Genomic DNA, 14,503 nt, shown 5'->3' on the forward strand with positions numbered 1-14,503 from the left:
TTCGATATTAAGTACTTTTGCCCAGCTGTTCTGCCTCGTTTTGCATGCCAAACGATCCGAAAACTTACTTTTGATGCCTCCAATGGATTCCTTATGAAAGTTCAATCAATATAGGCTTTTGAATCACTCCATTTGACCTTATAATGAAGGAGATATGTTGGTTTCAAAATTTGGAAATAGTGCAGATTTTTAAATACGAAGTCAATGGCAAATTCGTAATTAATCTGAAAAATCTTGCAACCCAATTCTTAGTAAAATGACCATAAAATCCTCATGCGATATCCAAATTCGACGATTCTTTTTGCTACGAATCCGTAATTACGATACGGATCTAATGCTTCAACCAAAACAGAAATCGGAGCTCATTTGTTCAATGTGGTACCATTTATGCTAGAAGAAACGACGTCGAAACATAAGAAAAACGAGCGCAACACAACCCAATTATATCCAAAACTCACCCGAGCCCCTCGGGACCCCATATGAATATACCAACAAGTCCCATAACATCTACTCGAGGCCTCAAATCACGCATAATAACATCGAAATAATGAAACACACCTCAAATCAAACTTAATGAACTTTCGAACTTTCGGCTCTCAAAAACTCGCGCCGAAACATATCAAATCAACTAGGAATAAACTCAAATCTTGCACACAAGTCCTAATACATCATATGGAGCTACTCGAGCCCCCAAACTACCGAGCGAAGTGCAAATGCTCCAAACGACCGTTCGAGTCGTTACCAAATATTTTAACTTCTTTATAAGTTTCAACACTTAATCTAAACACGTGACAACTTATTTTTAAAATACGCTTAGCACATAAAATTACTTTTCAACACTTAATACTTATAATCAACTACTTTCAATCAGCTAAGCCAAACAGGCTCTAAGTCTCCAATAAAAATTAAATTTTACCCAAGTTTTCCCAATTAGATTCTCTTCATTCTAAATTAAAATACACAACATATTCTCAAAGAATACATATATACACAGTAAATTATGAAAGAAACGAATCTGTAGAACCGTAGATGTGTACAATGTGACAAGAGTATAATGTTTTAACCTAGCTACGTAGAACGTAGAAGCTCCTAAAGAAATTACCATCATCAAAATAGTAGCTAAACGCATTAATAGTCAACTAGATAATGATTCTGGTAGCCAAAATTGACTAAGTTTCTTCTCTCTTTTTTCTTTCTATTTTTTCTTTCTATTCTTCTTGGGTGTTTGTCTAGTTCACGTGTTAAGAGGCAGATCCAAAATTAAAAGTTTATATATTTCCACAGCGACCTCAAGTTAGTATATAATTATAAATGAGTTACAATCAAATATTTATAAAAAAAAAAAAAAGAAATAATAGAATTCTTAATACATATACAGTGCCCGAGCAAAAACTCTTGAATTCACATGAATATAAACGATGAACATGTAACTTTTAAACTAGGTCTGCCCTGAATGTATTATCTATCTTTTTTTAAAATCAGGAAATAGAATGTAAAATGCTATATATTAGTGTGCTGTAGTTTTATTATTAGCTTACAACTATTATATGTACTAAATCCTATCCATTTGAACGGAGTGGCAGACGCACGTGGTGGCAAGCGGGTTCAACTGAACCCGCTTCATAAAAAAATAATACTGTGTGTCACGACCCGGATTTCCCACCATCGGGAGTCGTGATGGTGCCTACTAATAGGAGCTAGGCAAGCCAATTGATTTAATATTACTCTTAACATCATCAACAAATATAAAGATCAACGAGACAGTTAATATAAAAGCGAAAGTCTTTAGAACTTAAATAACTGAAAACCCAAAAAATTTGCAGAAGTTAACATTTCTCTACCCAAGACTGGTGTCNAAATGGGGAAAAATCCCGAAATGGGTTCTGTTTTGGGTATTTAAAATCGCTGGACAAATTTGCCTTTCGCGTTCGCGACATGGGGGTCGCGTTCGCGAAGAAGGGGGCTGAGAAGCACCGCGTTCGCAACAGGGGGAGTGCGAACGCGTAGAGTAAATGGCTGGGGTCTAGGATCTGGGCCTACGCGAACGCGTGAGGTGACACGCGAACGCGTTGAAGGAAGCAGCAAAGCTTCGCGATCGCGATGGCCAGAACGCGAACGTGAAGGAGAAAAGGGAGAAAGGCTATGCGAACGCGGGAGGGCTAGTGCGAACGCGATGAAGAAAATCCCTGTGTAAAAATTGCAGAAAATCTGCTAACTCCCTAAGTCCAAAACTACCCCGAAAACCTCTGAAAACACTCCCGAGCCCTCGGGGCTCCTAACCAATCACACACACTAACTCGACAACATCTTACGGACTTAACCATGCGATTAAATCGCCAAAATAACATCAAAAACGAGGAATCAAATCTCAAAATCATCACTTTTTCATCAAACTTCATAAACTTCAAATTTTAGATATTTGGGTCCGAGACACGTCAAATGATGTCCGATTTCAACCAAATTTCACAGAAAGCGCTTAAACCATATATAAGACTTGTACCGAGCGTCGGAACCAAAATACGAGCCCGATACCACAGTCTTTTAATCAATTTTCATTTCAAATTTTCGTATAAATTTCAGAAAAATAATTTCACAGAAAAATTCATTTCTCGAGCTCTGGACCTCGGAATTCGACTCCGGGCATATGCCCGAGTCCCATATTTTTCTACGGACCATCCGGGACCATCCAATCACGGGTCCGGGTCCGTTTACCAAAAATGTTGACCAAAGTCAACTTTAATCATATTAATATCAAAATTCATCGTTTTTCACACAGAACTCATATTTAAGCTTTTCAGGCTACGCGCCCGGACTGCGCACGCAAATCGAGGCAAGTAAATATGAGGTTTTCAAGGCCTCAGAAGCACGGAATAAATGAGGAAACAGGTGATGACCCCTTTGGGTCGTCACATATTGATATGAGGCCGAGGGCCTAGTTGATGCCACGAGATGACTTATTATTGCGCTTGGGCCATAAGGGGCCCCTCCCGGAGTCTGTACACCCCTAGTGAGCGCTGCCGACGATAAATAACTGGAGCGGGCTGCACGCCGCAGCAGGTACTGGAGAGTACCGGTTTATGTGTTGCATTGCATATTTGATTGTCATTTACTTATTTACCTGTTGTGGTATTTCCATAATTGTTTTCATTGATTTACTGATTTTAGACTACTTGGTAAGTTGTTGTATCTATAAAATTACTTTGTGCCTACTCAGGATTTCTTATTCTCAGTCTTTATTTATGTTTATTACTCACTGGGTCGGAGTACTCACATTATTCCCTGCACCTTGCGTGCAGATCCAGGTACATCTGAGGCTGTGTGAGGATTTCTCTGCCTAGCAGCTTATCCGGGAATATCAAGGTAGCTGCATTTGACGTCCGCAGTTCTAATCTTCCTTCTATCTTATTGCTTTATTTCCGTATTTTCTAGAGAACGATATGTAGTAGGTTGATACCCATGTACTAGAGGCTCAGACTTGTGACACCGGATTCTTCGGGCTATGTAGTAGTATTGATATTTCGGATTTCTGCATGTTTTAACTCTATTTCAGAATTCCATTATTATGACTTAGTAATTTATCCATGTTGATTAATTCATGAACTGTATAAAAATGGTTAAGGTTATTAAATTGGTCGGGCTTGCCTAGCAGTGTGTTGGGCGCCATCACGACCGGGGTTGGGGTCGTGACAAGTTGGTATCAGAGCTGTTGGCCCAAGATCAGTTGAAGTTATGAAGAATGACAAACGAACTCAGTAAAGGACCAGGTTCATCTAAGGAGACACAGTTGTTATGGCCCATACACATAAGATGCACGTGAAGAAGATAAGTCCTTGAGATGAAGCAGCAATATCTTGATGAATATCTTCTGAACTGATCGAAAAAATTGCATATAGGATAAGGAGCTGAAGTCTCCTTATGAAAAGAGAATTACATCCGGATCAAGAATATGGATTAGGAGTTAGAGTTGTTCTTGGACTCGAATTGTCAAAGGATCCACAATTCGAGTTCTTATCAAACTCTGATTACTAACTCTATAAATATAACGATTGTTCTCTTTTACAGGTGATTGCACATAAGCTGAAGTTAAACCAAATTGAGAGCAAAAGAGCTAGGCGATTGTTGCAAGCAATTTGTGATACAAGTGTGCAAATCTGAAGCTACAAGAACTAAGTGTGAAGAACCAATTCTATTGTGTCTTTCTTTATTTCTAGTTCAATTGTAGTAGGTGTTTTAACATTGTACCTTTCCAGCTTTCTTAGAAGCAATTGTATTAGGTGCATTGAGTATTCAAGTTAGAGTTAACTTGAAAGTTCGCAACAGTTGAGGTTGTGTGCTACACTGGGATTAGAGTTAATCCTTAGGTTTACAAAGAGTTTTGTAAATGCTGTTTTTGGCTCATTGAAGTTTAGTGGAAGTTTGGAAAAATCCTACTGAGTAGTAGGTCGTGGTTTTTTCACCTTTTGAGCCAGGTGTTTTCCACGTAAAAATCTCTGTGTTCTTTATTTCTGTATTTTAATTCCGCAAACAGTAGAAGTTAGAACACCTAGAAGAACCAGGTTCTCTAGTGCGAAAATTAGGTACCACAAAAATCACCCCCTCTTGTGTGGTATTGACGTCTAAAACATCAATTGGTATCAGAGCAGGTTATCCTTGAAGAGGCGTAACACCTTAGGAGAAGATCAAAAAACTGAAGTGCACCACCTGGGAACTGGGAAGNAAAACTACTCCGAAAATCTCCGAAAACACTCCCGAGCCCTCGAGGCTCCTAACCAATCACACACACTAACTCGACAACATCTTACGGACTTAACCATGCGTTAAATCGCCAAAATAACATCAAAAACGAGGAATCAAACCTCAAAATCATCACTTTTTCATCAAACTTCATAAACTTCAAATTTTAGATATTTGGGTCCGAGACACGTCAAATGATGTCCGATTTCAACCAAATTTCACACAAAGCGCTTAAACCATATATAAGACTTGTACCGGGCGTCGGAACCAAAATACGAGCCCGATACCACAGTCTTTTAATCAATTTTCATTTCAAATTTTCATATAAATTTCAGAAAAACAATTTCACAGAAAAATTCATTTCTCGGGCTCTGGACCTCGGAATTCGACTCCGGGCATATGCCCGAGTCCCATATTTTTCTACGGACCCTCCGGGACCATCCAATCACGGGTCCGGGTCCGTTTACCAAAAATGTTGACCAAAGTCAACTTTAATCATATTAATATCAAAATTCATCATTTTTCACACAGAACTCATATTTAAGCTTTTCCGGCTACGCGCCCGGACTGCGCACGCAAATCGAGGCAAGTAAAAAAAATGGGGTTTTCAAGGCCTTGGAAGCACGGAATAAATGAGGAAACAGGTGATGACCCCTTTGGGTCGTCACACTGTGTATATGTATAAATTGCGATTAAAGCTGCATAAATTTTGTATAAATTTATTTGAACCCACTTGACAACTACTATTTTATGACTAAAATTATGTACTTCTAAGATTGAACCTAAGATTGAACCCGCTTGCACAAAATTCTGGGTCCGCCACTGTTTGAACAGTATCATCAATTATTGAGAAATATAATTTCGTTTGAAAGAACATATACCAAAAATATATTTACATTATGAGATCTTTACGTGTATCAACATTTTACCTAAGTGCCCTCCACAGCTTATAAATAAGCTGCTGTTTCTCACTCTCAGCACACTCGAACCAAAAGATATATATCGATCTCTGCTCCTCTCTCTCCTCTCGTTTAATTTCGATCAATATGGATCTCTCTAAGGTATATCAATTTGATGTTGCTTTATTTAACACCTTTTATTGATCCTTTGTTTTCTTAGTTCTTGTGTTATTTGATTAAATGGTATTATCATTTGGATACATAAATCTTTGGTAATTAAAAGCTTTTCCATTTTGTAGTTTAAACACCTGATTAGGTTCAATATGGAAATATATACTGATTTCCAAACTTTAACTTGCAAACAATAACATCAGTATCTGCTGAGTGAAGTCACGGGCCACACACCCTCTAATTACCTAAAAATAGCACGGACTAGCCAGTTTTCGGACTGGTCATTCAAAAATAGCCAGCATTTGCAAAGTCATTGTAAAATAACCATTATTTTGCTGCAACACGGAAAGTTCCAGCATAATATACTGGAAATCGGTACACCTGTGTATGAACTTCCAGCATATTATGCTGGAACTCCAACACGCGGAAAGTTCCAGTATATTATGCTGGACCGGTATATTATCATGGAACTCCAATATATTATACTGGAATTCCAGTATATTATACTGGAGTATTTTTCCGGATTTTGAACAGTATTTTCGTTCAGATTTATCTTTACATGAAAAGTGACTAATTAAATTTCGATTACTTTTGAAATTGTGCTATTTTGAATGACCTCTTATAAATCTAACTATTTTTGAATTTCTCCCTACTCATTCGAACAACTTCGGAAAAAGCCATTAAAAATAGTATTTTGAATAGACTGCGAAAAAAATATACATACTATAATTTTTCATTTTGTAAAAAAATTATACGAATCTTCTATGTGAAAATAGGATATTTAAAAGAAAAAAAATCCTCAAATTCCTTCAAAATAAATTTCTAAGACAAACATCACCGACACATTTGATAAATTAATTTCTCATGTAAAATTGTCACGTGCTCATGGCTAAATCAGCCCCTAAAAAGAGAGAAGAAGAAAAAAAGCAACTAATTAAACAAACTGTCTGTAGCTGTCGGAAAACCTCCGACATGTGATCGGCTCACTTCGCCGCCGATCTTTCCAGTTGAATACAACAACGTAAGACAGCCCTTCTTTGGGCTGAGAAACGGCGGCATACGCAGTAGCGGAGCTACATATTGTGAAGGTGGTCGGTATTTCAAAATTATACTGTGTACAAAGGCAGAAGCGGATCTATGTGTAGTATTGTGGGGTCACGTAAACTTTGCCAAAAATCTTATAACATGACACGTTAAATACTAAAAGCATTTAGGGACACTAAGTGAGCAAAATAGTGGTTGCACCGTCATATTAAAATTCTGAGTCCGTCTCTAAATCTTGAAAGCGCCACTAGAAACGCCATAGACAAGGCCATGATGGGTCTAGGCTTTTGAATCTTTGTCTATGTGGATAAATAACTTGGAACAGATGGAATTGGGTCTGAGCTGTGCTGATTTCTCCACTTCCTTTACAACAAGTAAACTATATTTCAGTGAGAAGAAACCAAATATATATGCTATATTAATGCTTCATAATGTAAACGTATAAGGGACGATATATGAGGGATCAATAGCTTTTTCTCAGATATACAAAAGAGGATTATAGTCAACTTATATAATTGCTTACATCGGACTTATATATAGCCGATTATTCTAACTAGTGGGATAGTAATTTATTTCTATGGATATTGTTTTTATTATAGTTAATGTTGGATTTGATTGGGAATTAATTAATTATGATGCAGTTTCGACCATCAAGCGCATATGATTCCCCTTTCTTGACAACAAATGCTGGTGGTCCTGTCTACAACAACGTTTCTTCCTTGACTGTTGGACCTAGAGGTATTTATCTTTATTTTTTTTCTTTTCTAAACTATATATTCATGTTAACTAAGGTTTCTACTTAAGTGTGAAATGCAACTTTTTAATGATCCACATAAAGAACTGTATAGATCTGATTTTAGAACAAGCGATATGAGTTGCTTTAGTACTACTGTTTCCATGTGTTCATCAATATATAATATTTACAAGATAAAACTCTTTGTTAGAAATACCACTACTTTTAACATATCAGCATGTCTTTCACTTGCCATGGTTGCGGTGAGACTTGAACACAGGACCTATTGTGTGATCACCTAATTTGAATTTATGTATTTAGTGGGAGAATAAATATTTTATTCATTAATCTCGGGCAATCAGCAGTTTTTATGAAATTCTGATCTCAATTAAAATTTCAGTGCAATTTCCATTTTTGGTTGGGGGTAATAAATGTGTTAGGTGTTTGGTCTTTTAATCAACTTTTGTGAATCGGAACAGAATCTTAAGAAATGGTTTGCTTAATTTGATACTCCATAATAATGGTCAACATAGAAAATGTAAGAGAATTATGGGAAAACTTAGATGTTTTATAGATGAAAAATGATAGAATTAGGCAATAATACATGATGGAAAGTAATAGATCATATCTTTTCACACTCTAATATTCTTAAATAATCTTATGTTTCAGCCCTGGATAAAGTTTAAGTTAATACTTCATATTTTCCATTCAAGAGAAATCCTCTGTTTTCCATTCAGCTAAACTTGAACATGTTGGCTGAATTTGTAAATTGCTTATATATTTTTGGCAGGGCCTGTTCTTCTTGAGGATTATCACTTAATAGAGAAGCTCGCGACTTTTGATCGTGAGCGGATACCTGAACGTGTTGTTCATGCTAGAGGTGCCAGTGCCAAAGGTTTCTTTGAAGTCACTCATGATATTTCTCATCTTACCTGTGCTGATTTTCTCCGAGCGCCTGGGGTTCAAACACCTGTTATTTGCCGTTTCTCTACTGTCGTCCATGAGCGTGGAAGCCCCGAGTCCCTCAGGGACATTCGTGGCTTTGCTGTCAAATTCTACACCAGAGAGGTAATTTGCCTCATCACATGAACTTACTGCTTTCTTGGAATGTATTTGTTCAATTGTATTTTCTTAATTTACTTGTGTATATATCTTACTTGTTTTTATGAATCAGGGTAACTTTGATCTGGTTGGAAACAATGTCCCCGTCTTCTTTAATCGTGATGCAAAATCGTTCCCTGACACGATTCGTGCACTGAAACCAAATCCAAAGTCACACATTCAGGAATACTGGAGGATCCTTGATTTCTTCTCTTTCCTTCCGGAGAGTTTGCATACGTTCGCCTGGTTCTTCGATGATGTTTGTCTCCCGACAGATTACAGACACATGGAAGGTTATGGTGTTCACGCCTATCAGTTAATCAACAAGGCTGGGAAAGCACATTATGTCAAGTTTCACTGGAAGCCAACTTGTGGTGTAAAGTGCATGTCGGAGGAAGAAGCTATTAGGGTCGGAGGTACCAATCATAGCCACGCCACCAAGGATCTCTACGATTCGATTGCTGCTGGAAACTATCCCGAGTGGAAACTTTTTATCCAAATTATGGACACTGAGGATGTAGACAAATTCGACTTTGACCCTCTTGATGTAACCAAAACCTGGCCTGAGGATATCTTGCCACTGATGCCAGTTGGTCGATTGGTATTGAATAGGAACATTGATAACTTCTTCGCTGAGAATGAGCAGCTCGCGTTTAACCCTGGCCATATTGTCCCTGGTGTTTACTATTCAGAGGATAAGCTTCTCCAGACTAGGATATTCGCGTATGCTGATACTCAGAGACACCGTATTGGACCAAACTATATGCAGCTTCCTGTTAATGCTCCCAAGTGTGCTCATCACAATAATCACCGCGATGGTGCCATGAACTTCATGCATCGCGATGAAGAGGTATACTAATGTTTTTGAAAATCATTGACTTGCATGGCTAATTGCAACTTCATATTAGTACTCTTCTGATGTTTTGACTTAATGTTGCAGGTGGATTATTTGCCCTCAAGGTTCGATCCTTGTCGTCATGCTGAACAGTACCCAATTCCTTCTCGTGTCTTGACAGGAAGGCGTGAAATGGTGAGACCCTCTTTACTTATTGTTCATCATAATCAGTACAGAGAGTTGTATTCTTAAATGAGTTTAATTATCACTCACATATATATTATTGGTGTTTTAGTGTGTCATTGAGAAAGAGAACAACTTCAAGCAGGCAGGAGAGAGATACAGATCCTGGGAACCTGACAGGTAAAATTTGTTATTCTATAACATTAATATCGCCAATTCTTCCTTCTCTCAAGAACCTGGGGATAATTGAGTATCCTTGTACTATTTCAGGCAAGACAGATATGTTAGCAAATGGGTTGAGCATTTATCTGATCCCCGAGTCACGTATGAGATACGCAGTATATGGATATCATACTTGTCTCAGGTTTGAGTTTTTCTTCTTTCGCTACATTTCTCCTAATTAAGAGCGGGAAACAGAAACTAATCTTTTGCGCGGATGCATTGCAGGCTGACAAGTCTTGTGGTCAGAAGGTCGCTTCTCGTCTCACTGTAAAGCCTACAATGTGATGAAGCTAGGATGAAAATACTACTGGGAAAACGTCTCAAGGTGCAGTTTGAAGGAGTTCTAAACCAAGAAAAACGTTGCGTTTATTCTGTTTTGCTATAAAAATGTACTGTTTTTTTTTTTATGATGTGTTTGTACCAAACTTGTGTTTACTATGACACAATATATGTTGCACCTGAATAAGGTACAGATGTATGTTCAAGTACTGTTGTCATCTTCTTTCTATTTTACCTTGTTTCACACTTCTAAGTTTTTGTGCCAAAATTATGTCATACTTGCTCATTTTGGTGCTTGGAGCATACCCCCAATTCTATAATGCCACTAGTATTGTAGTTTTATTGACATGTCAATAAGAAGAGTTGCTACTCTCTGTCTTCTGTACTCCGTTCCAATTTATGTGAATCTGTTTGACCGGGCACGGAATTTAAGAAAAAAAGAAGACTTTTGAAATTTGTGGTCCTAAACAAGTCAGAAAGGGGTCCAGAGTATTTATGTTGTTATAAAAGCTTCTCATTAAGGGTAGAACTAGAAATTTAAGCTAGATTGTTTCCAAATTTAGAAAGAGATCATTTTTTCGGAACGGAACAAAAAGGAAATAAGTTCTGGAACAAAGGAAGTATTACTTTTCTATCCATTAGATCTTCCTTAGTTAAGATTGCATTACATAGAGAAGAGGACAAGAAAGTAAAAGGGGGAGGAGAAGTGAGGTTGAGCAATGAGTACTCTGACAATAATTTTTTCCCAAAGGAAAACTTGAGTAACTTAAAGGGCAAATCATGAGAAGAAAAATGAAGATAATGCTAACCTACTATAACGATGTTGTAATTCAGAAAATCCTTTAAAAATATATATATTTATACGTCAGACTGTTGTTACAAAGGCATAGTGACCTAGCTAACTCAGAATCTATTTCTGTCAGAAAGTTAAATGCTCGCATTCGAGCTTCAATAGCTTTTATTGATGGGTGAATGGTGCGCGTTGCTACCAATTACAGTACCACTACCAGTTTTCTTAGTGCGGAGAGGCGAACGCTGTGGGTGGCGTCGATGTTGTTGTGGATGGGTGGCATTGTATTCTCTATGTTCCTTCTTGATCCCCAAAACTTGTTAAATGGAAGGTCTAGTTTTAGGATCAAGCTCAAGACATTGAAGTACTAGTTGTGCTATTTCAAATGCAGCCTTTGTAGGGTACTCTCCCTCTAGCCTTGGGTCCATTAGTTTCCTTAGCTTCTTCTTGTCTGGTAATAACGGTTTGGCCCAGTCCACTAGATTTTGTTCTCCATTGGGCCGGTTCAGGTCCAGTACCCGGAGGCCCGTTAAGATCTCCAGCAATACAACACCAAAACCATACACATCACTCTTCACGTATAAATGTCCTGTTCCAAATAAAGTAGCACAAGGTCAACGACTGTTTGAATATTTATCGCATTGTTCTTTTCTATTTGGGGCTAAAATTGGTCCTGCTCATATAGCACCCAGGAAAAAGAGAAAAAGAGAAGGAAACATCTTCGTAGAAATGATACCAGGTAGCCACTTTTTAGCATGTTGTTTAAAATATATTCACAGTTTATAATTTATTTGAAAATTAGTCAATTTTGCTCAAACTTCAGGACACGGCGTCCTAGAGTTTAAACCTCAATATTCAAATTTCAGGACATTGTGTCCTAAAGTTCGAAAATTGTGTCATGAAGTTCGAATCTTATGTCCTGAATTTTAAATTACCAGCTCAAAAATTCATGACACTAAGTTCTGAATTTCCAAATTCAGGATACTTAGTCCTGAAGCTTGGGTGAATTGGCTAATATTTAAATATATTGCAAATTATGGATATACTTTAAATAGCGGGATTAAAAGTGGCTATTGCTGCACTTCGCCCAACATTCTATGACCAATTACAATTTAAAGTAAATGATCCTACAAGATTTCCTGTTTATTTATTGATCTCTCGTATTAAGTTATGCCTATTTGTTGTCAAAAAAGTTATTAACTAAACAACGCTTCTAATGAGTCATAAAATCAATCTCCTCAGAGCTTGTTGATTTAGCCCCATTTTCTAATTCTTTTTCTTTTATGAAGAAGGGGTGGTTCGAAACTTCGAATCATGCACTTAAGTATTAATATTGTTCTAAATACAAGGCAATTTGACAACAAAAGGGTAGAAGAAGTAGGAGGGTGAAAATTACCAGAGGCCATGTATTCCGGCGCTGCATAGGCTATAAGTACCAACAACTCCTGTGGTTACATGTGAGTTGCCATTTGCAGGACCCAATTTAGCCAATCCAAAATCAGAAAGCTTGGCATTATAATCCTGCCCCAAGTAAATATGGAACAATTAATCTCTTTGTTAATTACACAGTATAATTCGAAAATTAATAAGTTACTATTGAACTTTTAAACAAACCAGAGAAAAAGAAATTACCCCATCCAATAAAATATTGGCAGCTTTAAAATCACGGTAAATGACTTGCTTCTCTGTTGTGTCCAAAAAAGCTAGACCTCGAGCTGCTCCTATGACTATCTTAAGTCTTGTGTCCCACGAAAGTGTTTCTGCACCCTCTTCTAGTTTTCCAACAATAATATTTGTGTCAATATTTTAGATTTTATATATATATATATATATATATATATATATATTCTTTTAATTATCAATATTCAATAACAAATATTTGAATGGAAAAAAAAAATATAGGTTCTTACTTCTGATAAGGTGATTTTCTAAACTTCCTTTTTGCATGTATTCATAAACAAGTAGGAATTGCTTCTCTTCCCAGCAATATCCGATTAATTTTACTAGATTTGGATGACTAAATTTTCCCAGAAATTTTACCTCTGCCTGCACACATAATCATAGAAACGCGTTCAATTATTATAACATTTGCACTGTCGATATATATAATCAAGTGTTTAGCGTCTGTATATATAACTTAAATTTTTACCTGCCATTCTTTGAGACCTTGCAGGCTATCTGCATTAGATTTTTTTAACAGCAACAGCCATTCCTATGCCAACTTTGGAAGGAGCTAATGTCTTGTCATCAACCCAACCTTTGAATACTCTACCAAATCCTCCTTCCCCCAATATTGTATCTGGTCTAAAATTTCTCGTTGAGCTTTTCAATTCCGCAAAACTGTACATTTTCAAATTGGGTGTTATTATTTTCCCATTTGTTACCACTTCCTCTTTTCCAGCACCACCGCCACTGTTTGTGGTTCGCTCGGCATGAACCACCTTGGCGTTATTTAATTATATTCACCGTTCACACCTTCTCACATAGAAAGAGTGACCAATTATTGAATTAAAAAAACCATGGTACATCTCATGCTCAGACTAATTTACTATGATTAAATCAAAAATTAATAAGAGAATATGCATTAAATTACTACTATGATTTAATAAGAAGAATATATCTGAAAATATGTACCATGTTATTGAGTTGGTGTAAATATAAGTACGGAGTATTAACCCATCTAATATTGACACAGCTTGATTGATCTATTGATTTTGTTATCATCGGTACGACAAAAAACGAGAAATAACAAACCCAACATGTGATAATTGTGATAAATTATTGTGTCCTGCAAGAGTGAAAATTTGTACTATCATTTTCGTAATATTCCTGCTATTAACTTTATATATATTATTTAACATCATCGGTGCATTAATTTCTATCTGCAACATCTCGTAAATAATTGACTTAGATGTGTTCTTGGTGAATTTTAATTTCACCGACGATTTTCTACTTCTGTTTCCTCCTCCTGCTTGGCTCATTCCCTTTTTTTTAAACTCCTAATTAAGTAGTAGTATTATTTTCCCTTGTCTGTTACTTCTTCTTCTTCTTTTATTTTTGTCACGATCCAAAATACCTCCTTAGCAGTCATGATGACACTTAATTTCTATGACTAAGTAAGCCTAACACATAATGAGTTATTAATAGATTTAAACCAATTAACCATTAAACACCAGTAATTCCCGTACATAACCAACAACCATCAAGAAATATACAACATCCCAAAACCGGTAGTACAGGTCATAAGACTTTCTAAGAGTAACTAAGAATATCAAATGCATCACTGTTTGAAGTAAAAGTAAACGGTAACAAAGTAAAGCTCCAGAAGGTGACTTCGAGGCCTACGAGCGTAGTGGCAAGTATACCTTGAAGTCTCCGTAGTAAATCTCCAATAGCTAGCTAACAACCGGCATGCTTAGAGTAATTAGCTGGATCTGCACAAAAATGTGTAGAAGCGTAGCATGAGTACACCACAGTGGTACCCAATAAGTATTAAGACTAACACCGGTGGA

At 36.9% G+C, this 14,503-nt stretch overlaps 1 protein-coding gene and 1 pseudogene across 1 annotated transcript; one reads left to right on the plus strand and one right to left on the minus strand.

Moving 5' to 3' along the window:
• On the plus strand, positions 5,645–10,586 carry LOC109232204 (catalase isozyme 1). The gene is made up of 8 exons (XM_019397890.1): positions 5,645–5,795; positions 7,490–7,586; positions 8,372–8,649; positions 8,756–9,532; positions 9,623–9,712; positions 9,813–9,880; positions 9,971–10,064; positions 10,148–10,586. Exons 1-8 carry the CDS (start codon positions 5,781–5,783, stop codon positions 10,205–10,207), a joined length of 1,479 nt encoding a protein of 492 aa, XP_019253435.1. The 5' UTR covers positions 5,645–5,780; the 3' UTR covers positions 10,208–10,586.
• LOC109232623 lies at positions 11,053–14,082 on the minus strand (annotated as a pseudogene).

The sequence above is a fragment of the Nicotiana attenuata genome, chromosome 9 (genome assembly GCF_001879085.1).
Source record: "Nicotiana attenuata strain UT chromosome 9, NIATTr2, whole genome shotgun sequence".
Taxonomy (NCBI): Eukaryota; Viridiplantae; Streptophyta; class Magnoliopsida; order Solanales; family Solanaceae; genus Nicotiana; species Nicotiana attenuata.